Source organism: Oncorhynchus tshawytscha, linkage group LG27 (genome assembly GCF_018296145.1).
Source record: "Oncorhynchus tshawytscha isolate Ot180627B linkage group LG27, Otsh_v2.0, whole genome shotgun sequence".
In the NCBI taxonomy this organism is placed as follows: domain Eukaryota; kingdom Metazoa; phylum Chordata; class Actinopteri; order Salmoniformes; family Salmonidae; genus Oncorhynchus; species Oncorhynchus tshawytscha.
Genome location: NC_056455.1, coordinates 12,834,034 through 12,857,535, shown reverse-complemented (window position 1 = coordinate 12,857,535; position 23,502 = coordinate 12,834,034). Strand labels below are relative to the sequence as shown.

At 46.2% G+C, this 23,502-nt stretch overlaps 1 protein-coding gene across 2 annotated transcripts in view; it reads right to left on the bottom strand.

The window, feature by feature from the left end:
- Positions 1–18,059, bottom strand: part of LOC112247367 (neurogenic locus notch homolog protein 1-like) — a 43,088-nt gene extending 25,029 nt beyond the window's left edge. For both annotated transcript variants that reach the window (XM_042307039.1, XM_042307040.1), the window contains exons 1-2: positions 17,773–18,059; positions 15,749–15,821 (exon numbers count right to left, since the gene is read on the bottom strand). In XM_042307039.1, the coding sequence (XP_042162973.1) occupies positions 15,749–15,821; positions 17,773–17,836 (137 nt within the window). In that variant the 5' untranslated portion in view covers positions 17,837–18,059. The remainder of the gene's footprint in view (positions 1–15,748; positions 15,822–17,772) is intronic.
- Positions 18,060–23,502: the final 5,443 nt, after the last annotated feature.

Below are 23,502 nucleotides of genomic sequence, written 5' to 3'. Positions count from 1 at the left end.
TGTTGCCCAGGCAACCTCACAGACGAACGAGCAAGCCCTGACACCGGACCAATCACCCGCCTCACCCCCCCCCACTCCCTCCCTCCCAAGCCTTCGTCCCCTTAGCTATTTGTCATGGCTTGGCTGGGTTTATTTAGAAGCAAATTAACTATGTCTGGAATCTAGGGTGTCACCCAGGAAGAAACGAGGACAGCGCTGCGTCGGCACAAAGAGAGGACTGGACGGACTGAGGAGGGGAAGGGGAACCGCTTGGAGGTTTTAAAACTAACAACACAGACTGACACTCAAACTCTTCTGTGGCCATTTAAAACGCTGAAGAAAGAACGGAGGAACAGCCATCTTTTACAGCCTGTTGTTCTGTTCTAAAGGCCTTCACAACTCTCCTGGACAGACAGACAGACAGGGAATAACAGCTACTTCTAGAAACTAGCGGATGTGAGACTGTATGTGTGTGTGTTTGTCTGAGGCACAGTGAATGAGACCCGGGCAGTCACACTCAAATCTTCTATTCTGTTGTTACGGCAGTTAAAAGTTTAAGGGAGAGAGGAGAATCTCAACCGACGACTGTGGAGAGAGCTGCATCATGTGTGGATAATACTGACTGAGAGATGTTACAATTCAGGAAGTAAGGGTGAAAGAGTATGACTGGATTGTGAGAATAAATCAGGTGTGTGTCTGTGTGTGTGTCTGTGTGTGTGTGTGTGTGTGTGTGTCTGTGTGTGTGTATGTGTGTGTGTGTGTCTGTGTCTGTGTCTGTGTGTGTGTGTGTGTGTGTGTGTGTGTGTGTGTGTGTGTGTGTCTGTGTCTGTGTGTGTGTGTGTGTGTGTGTCTGTGTCTGTGTGTGTGTGTGTGTGTGTGTGTGTGTGTGTGTGTGTGTGTGTGTGTGTGTGTGTGTGTGTGTGTGTGTGTGTGTCTGTGTCTGTGTGTGTGTGTGTGTGTGTGTGTGTGTGTGTGTGTGTGTGTGTGTGTGTGTGTGTGTGTGTGCGTGTGTGATTGAGCAGCAGTAGCGGTGGAGCAGGAGGGAATGCAGTGGAGAGATTGTTTGCTTTCCTTCCAGCCAAAACACACATTGTTTTGTGTAGGGCCTTGGCCATTGTCAACATGCTACTCTCAGAACACATAACTAAACCAGGGTTCTGTCAGTCTCGTGGCTGTGGAGGACGCTATTTTGTCCTGCACCTGTGGTTCAGTCATGCAGCCTTATCAGAATCTGGGAGTTCAGACTGTTACAGCCATCTGGATTCCACCACTGTTGTGAAAGTCCCTGTCCGTTGAGACTGCTGTTGTGTAGCCTAGCAGAGCAGTAGCTGCTGGACCTTCGACCAGAGCCAGGGGTTGTTAAGTGTTTAGTGGTAGGATGTGGAGGGAGCAGATGTGTGTGTGGGGAGGGGGGTGTTTAGTGGTAGGATGTGGAGAGAGCAGGTGTGTGTGTGGGGGGGTGGTTGCGCAACCTGTGTCAAGATTTACTGAGGGCTGACTCCTGACCTTTGAGGAAGAGAGTGTGCCAGAGCCAGACGAGGGGGAGGTCTGTGGGGTGCAGCGGGGCCCGGGCCAGAAAAGCCAGGGTAATCTCCTCACGTCACAACAGACCTGAGGGTTAACGCCAGCTGCAGCCCCACTCAGCCCCAGCCAGCACCATGCATCTGTCCACATCTGTCAGAGAGACTCAGGCTGTCTGGTGTTGGTCCACTCTTTATTTTACTCTTGCTAGAACAATGGAGCTATTCTGCCTGGCTGGTAGACGAGGCACGAACACCAACACACACACACACGACATTACTTCACAAACACTCACATGCAATGGAGGTACTTTTTACACCTTCAACCAAAAGGGCACCAACGACAACAAAAACAAAGCAAATATTCACATGGTATAATGTGCGCACACATGCAAAGAAACACCACAGTACACATCCAAACACAGGCAGGAACTTACAACCACTATAGCTGCTGGAAGAGGAGGGAGGCAGTATGGTGAGCCCATCACAGGGCTGGGGATCCACTGGGAAATGACAAAACAGGTGACAATGACATTGAGCTACTCCAACGTTCTACACTTTATGGGGGACACTTCTGAACAACATCAAGGGACCCAGACAGACCTACCGCAAAGACCCATTGATTTATGTGTGTGAATCAGGACACCTCTGTTCAGCCCGTGTGTGTGACAGTAACCCAGAGACACTTTTTCTGCTCTGTGGGTCATTGTGCAAGGTAACACTGAGCCCACCCTCTGAGACACAATACATCACCCAGCCTGACACAGGGGTCGCAGGCCAGCTCACCTGTGGACGTCACGCAGTAATCTGTGACACGGTTCGACACACCACGGTCACGGCCTACAGAGCAACAAGTATGGATGAATGGCCTGATCCCCACTCAAAGGGTGACCTTTTCCACAGGTATTGTGAATCAACCAAAAGCCCATACAAGACAAATGGACAATAACAGGATTGAAAGCACAGCAGGGCCACCATCTTGTCATCCCCTTCAGCAGGAAGGAAGGAATCTACAACCTCAACACTTCTGAGAACTGTCATGGAAGTATTATCCTTCCCTTGTTTGCGAGCTTTTGCTTTGGGAGGAATTTACGAAGGTATGGGAATTTGGTAACCTCCAACAAAAGTCCCTCTTAGGCAGTGTTCTGCCCACAGCAAAGCACAGCCCCCGTCAGGCAAACTCCCACCACCATCACCACCATCATCATCACCACCACCAGGAACCAGCAGCTCCATTTCTTTGTGAGAGTCCATACTGACACCACACTGCCAAAAAGAAGAGATCCTCCTCCCCCAACACCCCCTCTCCTCTCTCTCTCCCTGCTCTCCTCTTTCTCGGAGAGGAGCCAACAGGTTGGGGGTAGGGGAGAGTTCTGTGGGCCAAATAAAAGAGCTAAAGTAGTCAGAACTCCATTGTGTGAGGAAGGGGGGCTGGAGCGGAGTGGAGGGAGGAGGGGCAGTGACCCAAACAGACAGTCTTTCAGGCCTGAGCTTACACGGACCAACAGATCTCAGCTGTAGCCTGGCAACAGTAACCCATGGTTGGGGAGAGGGTGAGAGGTGAGGGGGGCATTTGGGAGAGACACAGGGTTCTGTGAAGACAGTTTGTAAAGTTCTGGAGACCATACAGTATGTACAGGTAACTTAGAGTTCAGTTAGTGACCAGATCAAACAGAATGACCATGATCGACTATAAAAGGATGTGTGTACCAGAGTTTCCCAGTTTAAAGTCCAACGTTTTATTGAACAATGGTGCTTGGCAACAACAATGGAGGTATTGAAATGAGCAGAGGGAGGTTTGAGGAGCGCCCCCATGGCATGAATATTAACCATGTGAACATTAAGACAATTAACCCCCTCTTAGAGAAAAGCAAATATGAATCTGAGCAGAAAAAAGCTGTCACTAAACCCTCTTAACCCTCGAGGGGACAAGAACACATGGGCCTATCAGTGTATTTCAAACTCCCGTGGCTTTGCTCGTCTCAATGCTCTTTGTAAGTCCTTGTTTTCTCTGGTCAGAAGACTGCATGGACATGGGTGCATTTTTGTACCTTGGCGTGACACATGTCTGCAATTGTGTAAATAAGGGCGCAGTAATGCAGTAAACACACACATTTACCTCACATTAAACTGAAACGAAGACACTGATTCTTTAGGAGATAATGCAACACTAAAGTTGATATCTTAAGAAATACCTCAAATGACAACATCTTTTCTTTGGGATAAAAAACCTCCCTGGAATAGTTTGAATAGCAAAGCAGACGTCCATAACCACATCGCATGCATCCCAGGGTCGAGGTCTTCCAAAGCATTCTTCAACGTGCTCCACCACAGAACCCCACCCCACCACCTAAACTGAACCAGACTGCTGCAAAGCCTGAGAAAACAAAAGGGAATTTTTCCAGCACCAAAGGCAACTTCAAAAATCAACTTCCTCACAGAGTTTCCCAACAAATGATTCCCCATCATGAAATGACAGAACTTCCCTTCCAATATCTTGCCTGTTTCTCACTGTGCTGGTTCCAAGTTCATTCAGGAATAATGTATAGCCAGGCCTGAAATGTGACTAATGATGATGAGACAGCATTTGTTCCAATCCAAAGACCAAGTTCATTTATCATAGTTGGCCAATCTACTCCTCGGTGAACATTTATATCACAAAGACTTTGGGAGAGAGCAATGAATGGATTCCAATGTTCAAACAAAAGCTTTTATGAAGACAGGTTGATGGATTAGAATGTGGAGTCCAAACCAAACAGACCAGCAGACCGTTCTACAGGAGAAACGCTGTGTGAGAATCAGAGTCATTGGAGGTATGTTTACAAGACAGGGACTATCTTCCACCGTGATAAGAAACCTGGGGAGAACGCTAGGAAAAGGGCCAAAGAATGTCCGTTATCTCAAGCACTCTCACCAACAAACCGCTGGAGAACGTTAAGATGAAGGGTGAGGTCCTCACTTCTATGTCCTCCAACATCTCATAAACACCAAAACAAACACTCGACAACGTGGGATTTGACTTGTATCTTTCTGTAACTGTGCCTGGTTTCTTTCTACTTTAAAGATGGACTATGCAGAAATCGCTCCACCATTTGATGGTTGCTAAAATTAGAATAGTTTCCAAAATGTCAGTTTATGTGACAAAACAAGCAAGTATAGTGTAGAGCATCATTGTACCATCTAAACTAGAGGTTGACCGATTCATCGGAATGGCCGATTAATTAGGGCAGATTTCAAGTTGTCATAACAATCAGTAATCGGTATTTTTGGTCACTGATTTTTCTTCTTTTTCTTACCTTTATTTAACTAGGCAAGTCAGTTAAAAGAACACATTCTTATTTTCAATGACGGCCTAGGAACGGTGGGTTAACTGCCTTGTTCAGGGGCAGAACAACAGATTTTTACCTTGTCAGCTCTGGGATTCGTTTTTGCAACCTTCCGGTTACTAGTCCAATGCTCTAACCACCTGCCTTACATTGCACTCCACGAGGAGCCTGCGTTGCAGGCTGACTACCTGTTACGCGAGGGCAGCAAGAAGCCAAGGTACGTTGCTAGCTAGCATTAAACTTATCTTATAAAAAAACAATCAATCTTAACCTAATCACTAGTTAACTACACATGGTTGATGATATTACTAGTTTATCTAGCTTGTCCTGCATTGCATATAATCGATGCGGTGCCTGTTAATTTATCATTGAATCACAGCCTACTTCAATAAACGGGTGATGATTTAACAAGCGCATTTGCGAAAAAAGCACTGTCGTTGCACCAATGTACCTAACCATAAACATCAATGCCTTTCTTTAAAATCGATACACAAGTATATATTTTTAAACCTGCATATTTAGTTAATAATATTTAGTTAATATTGCCTGCTATCATGAATTTCTTATAACAAGGGAAATTGTCACTTCTCTTGCGTTCCATGCATTTGGTGTTTATGAGATGTTGGAGGACAGGGTATATGCAACAGTTTGGGCCGCCTGGCTCACTGCGAACTGTGTGAAGTCCATTTATTCCTAACAAAGGCTGTAATTAATTTGCCAGAATTGTACATAATTATGACATAACATTGAAGGTTGTACAATGTAACAGGAATATTTAGACTTAGGGTTGCCACCCGTTAGATAAAATACAGAACGGATCTGTATTTCACTGAAAGAACAAACGTTTTGTTTTCGAAATCATAGTTTCTGATTCGACCATTCTAATGACCAAAGGTTCATATTTCTGTGTGTTATTATGTTATAATTAAGTTTATGATTTGATAGAGCAGTCTGACTGAGCAGTGGTAGGCACCAGCAGGCTCGTAAGCATTCATTCAAACAGCACTTTTGTGCGTTTGCCAGCAGCTCTTCGCAATGCTTCAAGCGCTGTTTATAACTTCAAGCGCTGTTTATGACTTCAAGCGCTGTTTATGACTTCCCGAGATTAGGCTGGTGCAACTGATGTGAAATGGCTAGCTAGTTAGCGGGGTGTGCGCTAATAGCGTTTCAAACGTCACTCACTCTGAGACTTTGAATAGTTGTTCCCCTTGCTCTGCATGGGTAACGCTGCTTCGAGGGTGGCTGTTGTCAATGTGTTCCTGGTTCGAGCCCAGGTAGGGGCGAGGAGAGGGACGGAAGCTATACTGTTACACTGGCCATACTAAAGTGCCTATAAGAACATCCAATAGTCAAAGGTATATGAAATATAAATGGTATAGAGGGAAATAGTCCTATAACAACTACAACCTAAAACTTCTTACCTGGGAATATTGAAGACTCATGTTAAAAGGAATCACCAGCTTTCATATGTTCTCATGTTCTGAGCAAGGAACTGAAACGTTAGGTTTCTTACATGGCACATATTGCACTTTTACTTTCTTCTCCAACACTTTGTTTTTGCATTATGTAAACCAAATTGAACATGTTTCATTATTTATTTGAGGCTAAATTTATTTTATTGATGTATTATATTAAGTTAAAATAAGTGTTCATTCTGTATTGTTGTAATTGTCATTAATTACATTAACACATTTCTGTGTTGTGGAAAGGCGTGCTTGCCTTTCCTCTGGTTGTCTGAGGGAAGAACCCATCCCTTCCTCTCCTAGCTAGTCTGGGTCTGAGAGGAGAGGGAGGGGAACATGGGGAGGAATCTCAATCGGCTGGGCTCAACCTCAGCTATTCCAATTACATGTCTCTTTAGAAGCCGTAGTCTCCCAGCAGAAAGAGAAACAAGCAGGGGATGAGACATCAGAGGAAGGACTATTCCTATCTAAGCACGAGATTTAGACATATAGGAACTGAAGCATAATATAGTAATAACATAGGACTTCATCACATATTTTCTTCCTCTTTGGGCAACACAATAATGGACAGTCTGACGATGATTATCTAGCTCAGTTGAGTGTCTGTGTGTCTGTGTGTGTCTGAGTGCTGTGTGCGTGTGAGTCAGTGTTTGTTCTTAGTAGAGATTCCAAACACAAAACATGAAGGGTTCACATGAGAAAAACAAGCAGGCAAGTTGTACCACAATCCCTGATGATGAGTTGTGGCAGTAACATGATTGCGTAGGGGACGTTGTTGGTGGTATTGTGGTCAGTGTGGATGGAGGGGTCAAGGAGGAGGGCAGAGAGCAGTGAGTAAACTGCTTTAAGCTGCACAGACAGTCAGGATGTGCGTATGACAGCGGGTCAGAAGGCACCACTTCCTCTGATAGGGCCTGGGAACCACAGCCCCCAGTTCTCCTCCAGCCCCCACAAACCCCCTTCTACCCGCTACCTCCTCTCTCTGCTCAGACCCAACCACCACTGTCTCAGATGAATACAGGTCATCTCCCCTTAGATATACAACCACCTCAAATCTTATCTACAGGTCCAACAAGCTGAATCCACAGGCTCCTTCAAGTCGGGAAGAGACCACTGACTCCTCGGGAGTGAATCTCAATTGTGTTTACGTGATTCCATGGATCCTCTCTCATAGATGCGTTTTGAGGAGGTGAGGGAAGAGGGTGCAAGGAAATCAAGAAACACAACTGAGATTCATTTACAAGCATTTCGCTACACTCGCATTAACATCTGCTAACCATGTGTATGTGACAAATAAAATTTGATTTGAAAATTTGATTTGATTCCATGGAGTCAGTGGTCTCCTCCTGACATGACGGACTGGGGATGGCTCAATCTGCCTGTCAACCAGACAGGAGTGATCTGCGGTTCCCTCCCGCTGCATGTTGGCGTGAGAAAACCTAATTGTCTGTCTATCCCACCAGTCATTCCAAACATGGCATTTTAAATGAGAGCCTGTGGTCATGGTGTTTGAAGCATTCCTGAGATGAGTGCAGGGGTGAACGGGCTGGAGGTGAGCAGGACAATACACTGAGATGACTGCAGGGGTGAACGGGCTGGAGATGAGCAGGACAATACACTGAGATGACTGCAGGGGTGAACGGGCTGGAGTTGAGCAGGACAATACACTGAGATGACTACAGGGGTGAACGGGCTGGAGGTGAGCAGGACAACACACTGAGATGACTGCAGGGGTGAACGGGCTGGAGGTGAGCAGGACAACACACTGAGATGACTGCAGGGGTGAACGGGCTGGAGGTGAGCAGGACAATACACTGAGATGAGTGCAGGGGTGAACGGGCTGGAGGTGAGCAGGACAATACACTGAGATGAGTGCAGGGGTGAACGGGCTGGAGGTGAGCAGGACAACACACTGAGATGACTACAGGGGTGAACGGGCTGGAGGTGAGCAGGACAACACACTGAGAGGAGCAGCGGAGGGGAAAGGAGGAATCTCACTAAAGCATTCCTCTCACATCCAGTGTGAAGACACCAGAGAAAACACTAGCAGCCCCAAGGTGTTCTGGGAAAAGCCAACAGTAATAACTAACTGTGTTGTCTGCCTGCTTCGCTCTGCCTGTCACCGTGTGACTGCCCACTCGGATTTTATTGTTGTTGATGAATCAATATTGTTTCCACGTCATTGCAGCAAAACAAAATCAATGTGATGATGTTTAATTAACGTGGGGAACTTATTGGATTTGCAAAAAGTCATCAACGTAAGTCATCAACGTAAAGGAATTCATCATCTTTTTTTGTACCTAAATCCAATGACATGGTGCCATTTTTTGTTGATTTCATGTTGAATTCATGTTAGTTGACAACTCAACCAAATGTACTTCAAAATTGTTGTTGAAATGACACCTGTGCCCAGTGGGTGGGGGATGTGTGTACATCTCTCTTTCAAGGTGAACTGGGATGCCCATCTCAGGGATGGGCAACTTTAATGGGGGTGGGGGTCACAAAACGCCGAACTCGTCATGGGGGTCTGCATACCCACATCCATACTCACATATGCAACCTTTTGTAGGGCCTAAGTGAAAATTGAAGTTTTAGAGTTAATTTCCTACAACTCTGCTCATTTTGCCATGGGGCGGAGAGAAATGTTTGCAGTTTTTAATATGATATCTGACTGAGATTGACTAACAAAATCAATTGGGGCCGCCCGGTCGGTAATTCGACCGTGATTACTACAAGTTTAGATAGCTGGCTGCAAGACCGCCAGTGACCCATCCAAATCAAATCCCTGGTCTATTTGGTTTGGATCCAAATGACAATAATCACATTCAACAGAGCCTGATGTATTTTTCATGAGGAAACTCAGACATGAGGGACACAGACCCTACTACACAGAGACCCTAGGACACAGACACAAATACACAGAGACCCCAGGACACAGACCCTACTACACAGAGACCCTAGGACACAGACCCTACTACACAGAGACCCCAGGACACAGACCCTACTACACAGAGACCCCAGGACAAAGAGACCCCAGGACACAGAGCCTACTGCACAGAGACCCTAGGACACAGACCCTACTACACAGAGACCCTAGGACACAGACCCTACTACACAGAGACCCCAGGTCAAAGAGACCCCAGGACACAGACCCTACTACACAGAGACCCCAGGACAAAGAGACCCTAAGGACACAGACCCTACTACACAGAGACCCCAGGACAAAGAGAACCCAGGACACAGACCCTACTACACAGAGACCCCAGGACAAAGAGACCCCAGGACACAGACCCTACTACACAGAGACCCCAGGACACAGACCCTACTACACAGAGACCCTAGGACACAGACCCTACTACACAGAGACCCTACTACACAGAGACCCCAGGACAAAGGGACCCTAGGACACAGACCCTACTACACAGAGACCCTACTACACAACCCTACTACACAGATACCCTACTACACAGAGACTCCCGGACAGAGACCCTACTACACAGAGACCCTACCACACAGAGACCCTAGGACACAGAGACCCTAGGACACAGAGACCCCAAGACACAGAGACCCTACTACACAGATACCCTACTACACAGACCCTATTACATAGAGCTCCTACTACACAGATACCCTACTGCACAGAGCTCCTACTACACGGAGATCCTACTACACAGAGACCCTAGGACACAGAGCTCCTACTACACAGAGCTCCTACTACACAGATACCCTAGAACAGAGACCCTAGGACAGAGACCCTACTACATAGAGACCCTAGGACACAGAAACCCTAGGACACAGAGCTCATACTACACAGAGCTCCTACTACACAGATACCCTAGAACAGAGACCCTAGGACAGAGACCCTACTACACAGAGACCCTAGGACACAGAGACCCTAGGACACAGAGACCCTACTACACAGATGCCCTACTACACAGAGACCCTAGAACAGAGACCCTAAAACAGAGACCCTAGGACTGAGACCCTACTACACAGAGCTCCTACTACACAGAGCTCCTACTACACAGATACCCTACTACACAGATACCCTACTACACAGAGACTCTACACACACTCAAATTTCCCCCTCCTGTCAGTTAGCCACAGCCTCTCCTCTCCCCAGGGACACACTGCACATGACTTACTACATATTCATTACAATGGGCTGGGGTTGCAGTACACACACACACACACACACACACACACACACATACGCACACGCACACACACACACACACACACACACACACACACACACACACACACACACACACACACACACACACACACACACACACACACACACACACACACACACACACACACACACACAGGCTGAAGTGGCTGTTCCCTATCAAACTGAAAAACTGTCCCTCGTTCATCATGTCCTAAGAGGCCAGAGCTTCCATGGAGGTCATTAAAACACAACACTTACAATTTATAGACCTCACCCTGCTACTGAGGTCACATCACAGCTATTAATAACACACAGAGAGACACTGTTTCCATCCCTCCATCGGCCTGGCCTCACAGACAGACAGACAGACAGACAACAACATATCTTTCAGATCCATCCCTCCATCGGCCTGGCCTCACAGACAGACAGACAGACAGACAGACAGACAGACAGACAGACAGACAGACAGACAGACAGACAGACAGACAGACAGACAGACAGACAGACAGACAGACAGACAGACAGACAGACAGACAGACAGACAGACAGACAGACAGACAGACAGACAGACAGACAGACAGACAGACAGACAGACAGACAGACAGACAGAGAGCAAGAGAGAGAAGAACATATCTTTCAGATCCATCCCTCCATCGGCCTGGCCTCACAGACAGACAGTCAGACAGACAGAGAGAGAGAGAGCGAGAGAGAGAAGAACATATCTTTCAGATCCATCCCTCCCTGCCAGAGGATCTGAAGCCATTGTGCAATCTGCGGTGGGGTCCACCACTGTGGGCTTTGAGAGACACAACACACAGAGGATAGATAAACCATTGGAGGAGCTGGGGAAAAACACACAGAGACAAAGAGCGTTCATCCCCAATAGCAGTGAGAGAGAAAGGGAGCATGTTCAGAGAAGAGGAGGCCTGTGGGCTGGTCCGCCGGCCGGCTCCACTCCTCCACGCACGAGCCCGTCTCTCCCAGCATGCGGCCAGCAGGCCGCTCAATGGCAGCACCTGGCCCTCCGCTTCTCCCCTTTGTCAAAGATCTGACTTCACTGGATTACCATCACAACATGCACCAGCTGTCCCCCCCTGCCCAATTCTTCCAGCTGGATCCACTCTGAATGACACCCTCTCAATCTGCCTAATTATCTCCGACACTCCAGCGGCCCCTCCGTTGCACATTCCATCTACACACAGACATACAGGGGCAGGGCGGAGCAGAGGGGACCCGTGGCCCTTCAACTGACTGCTCACCTAGAGGGCCACTCTCTCCGTGATACTCAACCTCTTCACCATCAAGTGCACTACACGTCTGTCTGCCTGTCTGTCTGTCTCTGGGCTTTGTGCTCCCTTGGCCTTGTGTTCAATTATGGGATTCAGAGAGACAGAATGAGAGACAGAGAGAACAACAACGTTCTGCCCAATGATTTGTGTATGTTTTGTACTTTCCCCAACAAACCAGGATGTTGATGTAAGCAGGTGCATCAAGAGAAGAGAAAATAATAGCTAAGACTCAACATATGACACAACAGGGAGTATCCTGCCCTGAAGCCAAAGTACTGGATCCAATATACTGTTATCATGACTCAAAGAAGAAGACAAAAATCACTTGGATCGCTGTAGTGTGTGTTACAGGTGCATCAGCATAGTAGACCCGCCCAGGCCAGATCTGCCAGCCCAGGCCAGACCTGCCAGCCCCTACACCTATCAGAAGTGACCGTAATGCTGGCTCAGTGAGACGGTGGAACAGGTTCCAGAAGGATTACTCCTGTAATCTGCTATCAACTACACATGTCTGAGACCCTGCTCGTTCACCTTAGACAGTGCCACAGCAGTGAACCATGAGGGGGCCACACAGACAGGGCCACAGCAGTGAACCATGAGGGGGCCAGACAGACAGGGCCACAGCAGTGAACCATGAGGGGCCCAGACAGACAGTGCCACAGCAGTGAACCATGAGGGGGCCAGACAGACAGGGCCACAGCAGTGAACCATGAGGTGGCCAGACAGACAGGGCCACAGCAGTGAACCATGCGAGGGCCAGACAGACAGGGCCACAGCAGTGAACCATGAGAGGGCCAGACAGACAGGGCCACAGCAGTGAACCATGAGGGGGCCAGACAGACAGGGCCAGACAGACAGGGCCACAGCAGTGAACCATGAAGGGGCCAGACAGACAGGGCCAGAGCAGTGAACCATGAAGGGGCCAGACAGACAGGGCCACAGCAGTGAACCATGAGGGGGCCACACAGACAGGGCCACAGCAGTGAACAATGAGGGGGCCAGACAGACAGGGCCACAGCAGTGAACCATGAGGGGGCCAGATAGACAGGGCCACAGCAGTAAACCATGAGAGGGCCAGACAGACAGGGCCAGACAGACAGGGCCACATCAGTGAACCATGAGGGGGCCACACAGACAGGGCCACAGCAGTGAACCATGCGGGGGCCAGACAGACAGGGCCACAGCAGTGAACCATGAGGGGGCCAGACAGACAGGGCCACAGCAGTGAACCATGAGGGGGCCACACAGACAGGGCCACAGCAGTGAACAATGAGGGGGCCAGACAGACAGGGCCACATCAGTGAACCATGAGGGGGCCAGACAGACAGGGCCACAGCAGTGAACCATGAGGGGGCCAGACAGACAGGGCCACAGCAGTGAACCATGAGAGGGCCAGACAGACAGGGCCACAGCAGTGAACCACGAGGGGGCCAGACAGACAGGACCACAGCAGTGAACCATGAGGGGGCCAGCCAGACAGGGCCAGAGCAGTGAACCATGAGGGGGCCACACAGACAGGGCCACCAGACAGAGAATACATTGGGACATATCTGGGACAGTAACAATGACAATAAAAAAACATAGAACATTACTGTCACCTGAGACCAGAGGAAAATAATAGCCATGTTTCACAACTTCAGAGAAGGACCTGATCAACAGCTTCTGCTCTGAAACATCAGGTAGGAAAATCCACAGGTTGATTTCAAACAGAGAGCTAATGGCTAGTTTGCCCTCAGTGATTTTAAGGTAAAATCTCACATGTCTCATCAGCTCTCTGCAATTTCTTCCTAAAGCCCTCAATTTTATCTCTATCTGCTATCTCTCTCTCTCTCTCTCTCTCTCTCTCTCTCTCTCTCTCGCCATTCCTTCCTCACTCTCCTGTGCCCTTTCCTTTTCTCACCCTCTCCCCAGCTCTCAGCTCTCCTGATGGTGCCCGGTTACAGTCAGGTGTCTGGGGGAAGAAAGGATCTTTTCTGCTGTTGTGGTTCTCCAGTTACACTGGGATCCCAGGGGATGGGGCTGGGTCCTCCAGTCGCCTCTGTCTAGGACTGGTTAGACCACTCTGCTCCCCCGTTGGCCGGGCTGAGGCTACGCTGCCTGTCCCGGTCATTGCCCTGCTGTGGACGTGTTACCATTTTGTGTGGTACGGCATTTCGATTTCCTATTGGGAATCTCTTCTATGTCTCGCTGTTGACACTGACCCAGAGGGGTGATTACGCATGAATGGATAGTCCTCCACGTCCCATACATATAGACACGCAGCGCCAAGAAAGCTGAGGAACACAAAGCATGAACACACTACACACTCTCCGAAAGGCAAACACTAAACCTGTGACGTGACGCCATTAAAGTTGGGAGATGAATGAACACGCTCGGTCCAAGTTCAATGGTTTAACTATGTACAATGATACAGTAATGACCTGTAGAAGGTTGAAGCATAGTTGGTAGCAGAGTTATGTGAAGACACACAAGTCTTTAGCTCCAGAAAGTCTAAGCAGTTTGAAAACAGAAGAGAGCTCCTCTCACAAAGAACAGCTTGAGGAGCTATTAACACAATTACACATTTACCAACTGCTTCCCCTGCTTTAGGTAATGATTTGAGAACTATATTGTCGTTTGTTGGTGACTGGCTTCATGTGCGTTTACACAGACACTACCTGACACTTTTATACCTTTATGCGCTGTCTGTGACTGATCTTTTACAATGGCCATGTTTTCAGACAGGTCAGAACTGGGATGTAAGTAATGAGATGGCAGTGTGGAATGTTCCAGGCAAGCAGCAACTATAGTATAGACTACTGTGGTGGAATCAGTGGTCAATCACTAGCCTACATGGGGAGCTACTATATAGCCTGGTTGAGAAACTCTACTGAGCATCGGAATGATGCTTGGTGATGTCAAATAGCCTTCGGCTCAACTGTAGCATGAAAGTGAGGGTCTTGTCACCAACCAAGTCCTAAAAACGACTGTAGTGGAGGGAAGCTTCCTGTCAGCAAATCTCATCAGACAAAAGTAAAAACCAAAGGAACCAAGTGTTAATGTTCCGTCTAATTCTCAGCTCTGGTCCAACTTCAAACACTAATGCATTATAGGCCCAATGGTAAAACGCCTAATGGCCCCCTCGCCATCATCACACTGTATCTATCCTAACTACTGAGATTGTTTCCCACGTACCCCCTCGCCTATTGGAAAAACAAAGACCCCTAATCACTGTGAACGATGGTGAGAGCTCACACAGAACATGTCCAAATCAGGCGGGAAAGTAAAAACAGCAGCCCCCGGGGCTCTCTCATGATAACAATCACGTTGCTCTCGCTCTGAAGGACTGGAACCACGACCTCTCCGACATAGAAACCGTGGGAAACTCTCAAAATGAATTCTGCTGGTTACGAAACAATCCATCAAATTGCGTATAAGGAACACCTTAGTCATGCTATGAGCACTTTAATACTGTCGTTTGTGTTCCACAAAGCTCTTCATCTTCAACAGGTGCAACTCCGGTGTGAACGGTGTGTCACAAGCCAAACAAGTCCAGGCTGGTACACTCCATTCAACCTGTCTGTATGTATCCATGTGTTGTTCATTACACACATTACACCCCATGTAGTGGTTCGACTGCAGACTGAAACATTTGATCAAACGTGTAAAATGTTCACGATAAACACTTGCCATTGTCCACATAACCACCCAGCACTTGGCTGAGTTCCAGCCCATTGTGAGCGCAGTGCAGCTCTAGTAGTTTGCAATGCAATGATTTACTAACCAAAACTAAACAACACAAGTTCTGCTTACTGATACAAATGACTAAACTATGCCTACTTGAACCGTTTCTACCCCATTAGTCCTCAACTAATCCTGAAAGCCTACTCATAGGCCTGGGCCTATACTGTTTTCTGAGTACTGAGTTCCTCCTCATCGCGTCACCATTTGGATCAATGTAGGCCTGCAGTGATTTCGTACATGTGTGATCCATAAAACATGATGTTGCACTTACATGCATCGCGAGGGTGAGTCTATGCACGTTCCTCCATTGTCACACGGTCTGTATTTATCCAAGCAGCGGAATCCTGTGGAGAGGAAGGAGAGATGAAGGGAGGCAGAACCATGGTGATCAGGCCCTAGTCTCAGGGCAGGTTTGAAACATGCATTTAATCCAGACATTTGACAGAGCAGACTATATCATTTGTGGGAGGAGAAGTGGGCATGGAGGAACATTGTATTTTTTATAATCAAATTACACTTCTCCGCCGTTCAGAATCAATCATTCCAATACACCGGTAAGCCATGTGCTGGATTTCAAACATGTTGCTCTTGGCTAAACAGTTCCATTTTCCCACTCGTTAAAATGACACTTTATGGACACAGCCGCTGACATGGGTACGTGTATGTTTGCTTTCTTGGCAAGAGCTGATAGCGTTATCTGCGACTGAATGCAGATGCATGCTGAGATGGGTGTAGACAGGGAAACGAGATAGGTTTCCATGTATTTTACATAGATTCCAAATCGCTTTAGTAATAATAGGCTTGATATGGTAATTACTGACTATGTGGGATAACTATAAGAGTATCTGCCAACCCGTTTCGTTGAGGGTAGGCATAGCCTATAAGCCAATGAATGGTTTCCATAATTTGTTTAATTACAGTGAAATGTAGCCGACTCAAGTTGATTAATGTGCAGGGTTATTGCAAGATAATGAATTAATTCGGAGTTCAACGATGAGCTTGCCTGTATGCAACCAATCAAATTGTGCTACCATAAACTAACATTTTACAGGATGTCAACTAAATAGACCTATTTGTTACTTTCTCAACTGTAGGCCTAGATCAAAAGATGTTCGCGCACAAACAGATCTGAAACTCACAACCCCATCAAACATCCATCCAAAAGGTTTGTCAGCCATATGTGGGAGTTTATTACACAGCATAGCCAGATACATGACCTTTTTTGAATCATGTTATTATATTCTAGCACTCATCCCATCCCCCACAGCAACAAAGTTCAATTGTTTACAGCTCTTTGTTCAGATAAGGAGTGGGTGAAGTTGGCTCATCACCCCCCTTCACTCACAAAAAAAATCTCACTTTATACCCCCACGAACGAAGATAGACTTGAATGAAATAGGGAAAATATTCATCTCCTACAAGACATGCATATGGAATTCCGTTGTTATGTGAGTGAACCGTGCTTCTAGCCTACAACTTGTGGACGAATGCCCGAAGTAACTGTCGTTCAATTGTTACATTCCGCGTTCCGTTCTTGCGGGCTTGCTGGCACAGCGCTGCCAGCGGCACTCCATACTATCGCTTGTAATTAAGTTCTCACCGTGGCGATCAGCCTCGCAAAGTTACCCACAGAGACGCATGCCAATCCCGCAGAGACATGCGGATTCTTTGCTGTTATCGGGTGCAATCTGTAAACAAAAATCACCCATACAATAGAAGATACAACATTGGTATCAACCTCCACAAAACACCTCCCAACTTCCTTCCATTGAATACATTGGGCTTTGTCACTCAACACTGCTAGAAGATAGAATAACTTCAGGGGGCAAATATTCCAGGATAGAATCCTCCTTGTTCACTACCAGTCTACAAAGAACATTATGCAAATACAAAGTTTCGTAGCCTATTACTGTAGGCTATACAAAAACTAATGCTTGTTATCCAGCTATTAACCCATTATGACAGCCTTCGTAGGTGTTATATTAACCTGTCAGAAATCGAACTTTGAACGCCACTAACAACCAACCATGCTTTTGTAAATGAAATGCTTAAAACAAATCTTTGTAGCCTAGACTAGAGATCAGCTAGCATGTTGTCTGGCATGTGCTTCAATCTGATGCCATTTAAATTGTGCAGCGCACAGGTGACAAAATGTAACGTTAACAATTTGTGAAGGGGGGGAAAAAACGGAAACAGCTAGAATTTGTACAGACTTGTCTGCTAGCCAAATTTAGAAAGCTCACATACACATTCATTGTAATTTATGTGACTGTCAAATAAATTAATTGTCCTTACCTTCGCAATTATGGACCAAGAATAAAATTGGTAAAAATATCCAAACTTTATAATTCCCCCCCATCTCGGTGGAAATCTGTCCCAACTTCTCTTTGAAGTGTTAACTTAGCAGTAATACATCCTTTGAGTTCACCGAGAGATAAAAGTTCCAAGAGGCAGTGTCTGGGATCTTCAAAAAGTTCATTAATCAACTAAAAGTAAAAACGGCGTATAAATCGTACAGGTCCTATCCCGTATTAGCATTCGCAGCTCGGACGCGGCTGCTGTGCGTCTCCTCCTGGAACTTTTGAATAACTATTTTTTCTTCTCAGCTTGAAGTCTGCGCTGGGAAACAACTTGGTATTACTCCGCCCTCCTTTCCTCCCCTTTCCACTTGCAGTAACGGGTTACACTCCGCTCAAGACAAATAGTCCGCAAGCCACCCCTCAATGGATAGGGTAAAGTGTTTTTTGTATGGCATTAGCAACATTTAGGGAGAGACCAGTCTTGTTGTCTTTCAAGATAATGACAATGCGGTTCCATTGAGGTATCTTATATGTCACTTGAAAATAATTTCAAAGAAACAGTAAATGATCTAATTAATATAACAGCACGTTAAGACATACATGTAGACAGTCAGTTTATACTAGCACTTTATATTGAGTTTTTTCAGCATTGTAATCGATCTGTAATAGCCAATCTAGAGTAGACTTATCATAAAAAAATCTTTGTCATTACTACTTGATATGATCTGTTATTATCAACTTGATAATAATAGATAACAATCTTTGTAGAATAACATAATGTTTACAGTAGAGTGTGATGGACTACTGTTTTCCTGACAATGCGCCTCTTGTTATCCTGACAGGAGTGTGTCTGGGTGCTACTTGTTTGTTTGTGTGTTTACACTTGATGCTGTGCAGATGAGACTGTGAATCGTGTTGACATGATGAAAATGAGAGCAGACATCCCTGTTACCACCCTTTATACTGCTACTGTCAGGGCTACAGGCCTCTCTTTCTCTCAGCCTGCCTCTCCAGAGTCCACAGCCCTACGTCAGTGGACTCATTTCATACAGCTGCTGTATAGTGCCTCGGTTGTTCTGTGTGCTCAGAGCGGAGCCGGTCGCTTACAGAGACAATAAGCGTGATTTGAATGAGAAAAGGAGTCCGGCATTATGACACAGTTTCTCTCCGCGGGGGACTGAGGTGAAGGGGGGCAGTAGCACACTGACATTCTGCTCCTGGCCTTGAATAAATTAGTAAGGTCTAGATAGGGGGTGTGAATGTAGCAGAGCTCGTTTGGAGTGGAGCTCGTTACAGCCAGTGACGTCACTCTATAGGGGTAATTGAAAAGAGCTTGTTAGGGCCCACCAGACACCTGCCTCTTTTGGTACCGACCCTCTAAAACGTGTGTTCTGCTGTAACCATCCCAGTCAATAGCCGGATTCAGCAACGAATACAATGGTTCATGATGTACACATGGTGGGTGGATGAGTTCATTTCTTCACCAGCACCAACAAATCATTTTGATGTTCTCACACTGATATAGCCACATGGATGCAAACTCACTCTCAACCAAGACTCTCTGACTATGTGTGAGTGTCTCCATATGTTTGCGAAAGACAGATGTGGAGAAGAAGAGAGGTTGCGAGTGTGTGTGATCGGGTGAGTTTGTGTGTCTCACCTGGCTGGCCACAGTTTTGTCTTGCAGCCGCAGGGCTTGTGGTGTAACCTCTCCATATGGGTCATGGCAGGCTCACATCTGTGTTGAGAGTCCTTTCCAGCTGGATGACTTCCCAGAGAGGGTTTTCTCCCTGTGTGTTATAAGACAGAGAGTCTGTTAGGGGAGTCTATAATCACCCAGGAACTCCATGTCTGACTGTGGCCGCCTTATCATCCCTCATCCTTCCCTGATGACCTTCACAATAGAGGTCAAAATGGGCAGTTGTTCAATCCCAGCTGCAACCTCGTCATACGCTCATATATCTCATTAGAATTTGCTGTTGGAGATGTTATATTTGGGGGTAATGGACCACTGAGAGGGGCATTCCCCAGCACCACAAAGTAGTTTGGGGATACTTTTGTTTGTGTGTGTGTTCTGGTATTTCCGATTTATGCACGGCACTGGCCTGGCACGCCCTGCACCTATATCTCTGTCATATCACTGGGTGAAAAAGTGTGTGTGTGTTTCCCTGTGCTTACAGCTTGCAGGCTGTTTGGCTCTGTTCCATAGAGGTTGTTCTACTCTGACAGTGCTTTGACAACAGAGGTGTTACCGATGAGTCACATCACTAAATGTGACAGAGTAATGGTGGCACAGGATTGGAAACCTGTAAACTCTCACTATTCATTTTTTTTACTGCTGTAAATACATTGTAACAATACAGTGTAACAATTGACAATATGCTGTTAACACTGTACTTACTGTAAAAAAAAAATATTACACTGTTATAACAACTCTGTAGTTAAGTGTTACAGTGTGTAAGTCACAGACACAGGCTTGCCAGTGTAGAGCCTTGACACTATTTGAGGTGTAAAACATATTGACCTATTAAAGCTGCACTATGTAACTTTTTGGGTGACCTGACCAAATTCACATAGAAAAGTGTGTTGTAGATCTGTCATTCTTATTGAAAGCAAGTGTAAGAAGCAGTAGATCTGTTCTATGTCTGCTATTTCTATGCTTCCCGATCTTAAGTTTAGTTTTTGCGTGTTTTACTTTCGGTTTTGTACACCAGCTTCAAACAGTTATGGAAGAGATATTTCACAGTGGTTTAGATGGTACAGTGATTCTCTACACTAGACTTTCTTGTTTTGTCACATAAACTGAAATTAGGCGAAGTATTTGAATTTTACCAACCAGGAAATGGTGGAGCGATATCTGCATATTGCATCTTTAAGGATAATGGACCACAGCCCAGTTAGTTGGATTTTGGAGCACACTGGGACCAGAATGGGAGAGCAGACGGAGTAGCGTGATCAAAAACATAGTTATTTACAATGTTGTAGGTCTACAGTGCAAAAGTGATGTTGAGGATATTTACAAATGTACAGTCCAGGAACATAAAAAAAATGGTTGTAGTAGTAGGTTTTCAGTTGGCTAGGCTTACTTACTGTAACAACTAAACACTGTATCAACAGCATGTTGTCTATATACCACCAACATCAGGTGAAAAAGCACATATGGCATAAATAGCCTGAAAGCGGAAATGATCATACTATGACCTAACGACAGGTGGATCCATTCATGAGGATATTTACAAATGTACAGTCCAGATGTACAGTCCATTCAAAATAAATAAACACCTCAACGAGATTCAATAAACATGTATTTTACATCAATACATACAGTGGTAATAGGAAATAGTGTAAGCCATTTTAATTAGCACAAAATGTAATATTATGTCACTGACCATTCAGAATGGATTATCCCAAACAATGTGTGTGCACTACACAGGTAAAGTAGTGCATGAGAAGGGCATGCTCTCTAGAACTCCCAACATGAAGACAAATATTGGCAGGAATTGAGTGGGGAAATGGCAGCGAGCAGTGTGGTCAAAATGGAAGAAATGGAGAGAAGGTTGGAGAAGCAACAGCTGTGCTGGAATGTGAACAATATGGATGACCGTTCTGATGACATGGAGCGGGAGCATGAGGGTCAAGGATCTGCATGGTCTGTAGTGGAAAGACAGGAAGAAGAGAGATCATGTGATCACGCCGATGTGAGTAAGACCTTTAAACAGGTCAACAAATGGATTACCAGGACGGGTACTCTGAGAATGCACTGACCAGCTGGCAAGTGTCTTCACTGACATTTTCAACGTGTCCCTGACCGACTCTGTGAAATCTACATGTTTCAAGCAGACCACCATAGTCCCTGGTACCCAAGAGCACCAAGTTAACCTGCCTAAATGACTACCGACCCACAGCACTCACATCTGTAGCCATGAAGTGCTTTGAAGTGCTGGACATGGCTCATATCAACACCATCATCCCAGAAACCCCAGACCCACTCCAATATGAATACTGCCCCAACAGATCCACAGATGACGCATCTCTATTGCACTCAACGCTGCCATTTCCCACCTAGACAAAAGGAACCCCTACGTGTGAATGCTATTCATTGACTACTTTTTATTTTATTTCACCTTTATTTAACCAGGTAGGCTAGTTGAGAACAAGTTCTCATTTGCAACTGCGACCTGGCCAAGATAAAGCATAGCAGTGTGAACAGACAACACAGAGTTACACATGGAGTAAACAATTAACAAGTCAATAACACAGTGGAGAAAAAAAAGGGGAGTCTATATACATTGTGTGCAAAAGGCATGAGGAGGTAGACGAATAATTACAATTTTGCAGATTAATAACACTGGAGTGATAAATGATCAGATGGTCATGTACAGGTAGAGATATTGGTGTGCAAAAGAGCAGAAAAGTAAATAAATAAAAACAGTATGGGGATGAGGTAGGTAAAAATGGGTGGGCTATTTACCGATAGACTATGTACAGCTGCAGCGATCGGTTAGCTGCTCAGATAGCAGATGTTTGAAGTTGGTGAGGGAGATAAAAGTTTCCAACTTCAGCGATTTTTGCAATTCGTTCCAGTCACAGGCAGCAGAGAACTGGAACGAAAGGCGGCCAAATGAGGTGTTGGCTTTAGGGATGATCAGTGAGATACACCTGCTGGAGCGCGTGCTACGGATGGGTGTTGCCATCGTGACCAGTGAACTGAGATAAGGCGGAGCTTGACCTAGCATGGACTTGTAGATGACCTGGAGCCAGCGGGTCTGGCGACGAATATGTAGCGAGGGCCAGCCGACTAGAGCATACAAGTCGCAGTGGTGGGTGGTATAAGGTGCTTTAGTGACAAAACGGATGGCACTGTGATAAACTGCATCCAGTTTGCTGAGTAGAGTGTTGGAAGCAATTTTGTAGATGACATCGCCGAAGTCGAGGATCGGTAGGATAGTCAGTTTTACTAGGGTAAGTTTGGCGGCGTGAGTGAAGGAGGCTTTGTTGTGGAATAGAAAGCCGATTCTTGATTTGATTTTCGATTGGAGATGTTTGATATAGTTTACAGTCTAGCCAGACACCTAGGTACTTATAGATGTCCACATATTCAAGGTCGGAACCATCCAGGGTGGTGATGGGTGCAGGCAGCGAACGGTTGAAAAGCATGCATTTGGTTTTACTAGCGTTTAAGAGCAGTTGGAGGCCACGGAAGGAGTGTTGTATGGCATTGAAGCTCGTTTGGAGGTTAGATAGCACAGTGTCCAAGGACGGGCCGGAAGTATATAGAATTGTGTCGTTTGCGTAGAGGTGGATCAGGGAATCGCCCGCAGCAAGAGCAACATCATTGATATATACAGAGAAATATATACAGAGGATTGAACCCTACAGCTCAGCGTTCAACACCATAGTACCCTCAAAGCTCATTACTAAGCTAAGGACCCTGGGACTAAACACCTCCCTCTGCAATCGGATCCTGGACTTCCTGACGACTGACCCCAGGTGGTTAGGTTAGCCATCATTAAGTTTGCCGACGACACAATGGTTGTAGGCCTGATTACCGACAACGATGAGACAGCCTATAGGGAGGAGGTCAGAGACCTGTCCAGGTGGTGCCAAGACAACAACCTCTCTCTCAACGTGATCAAGACAAAGGAGATGATCGTGGACTACAGGAAAAGGAGGGACAAGCACGCACCCATTCTCATCGACGGGGCTGTAGTGGAGCAGGTTGAAG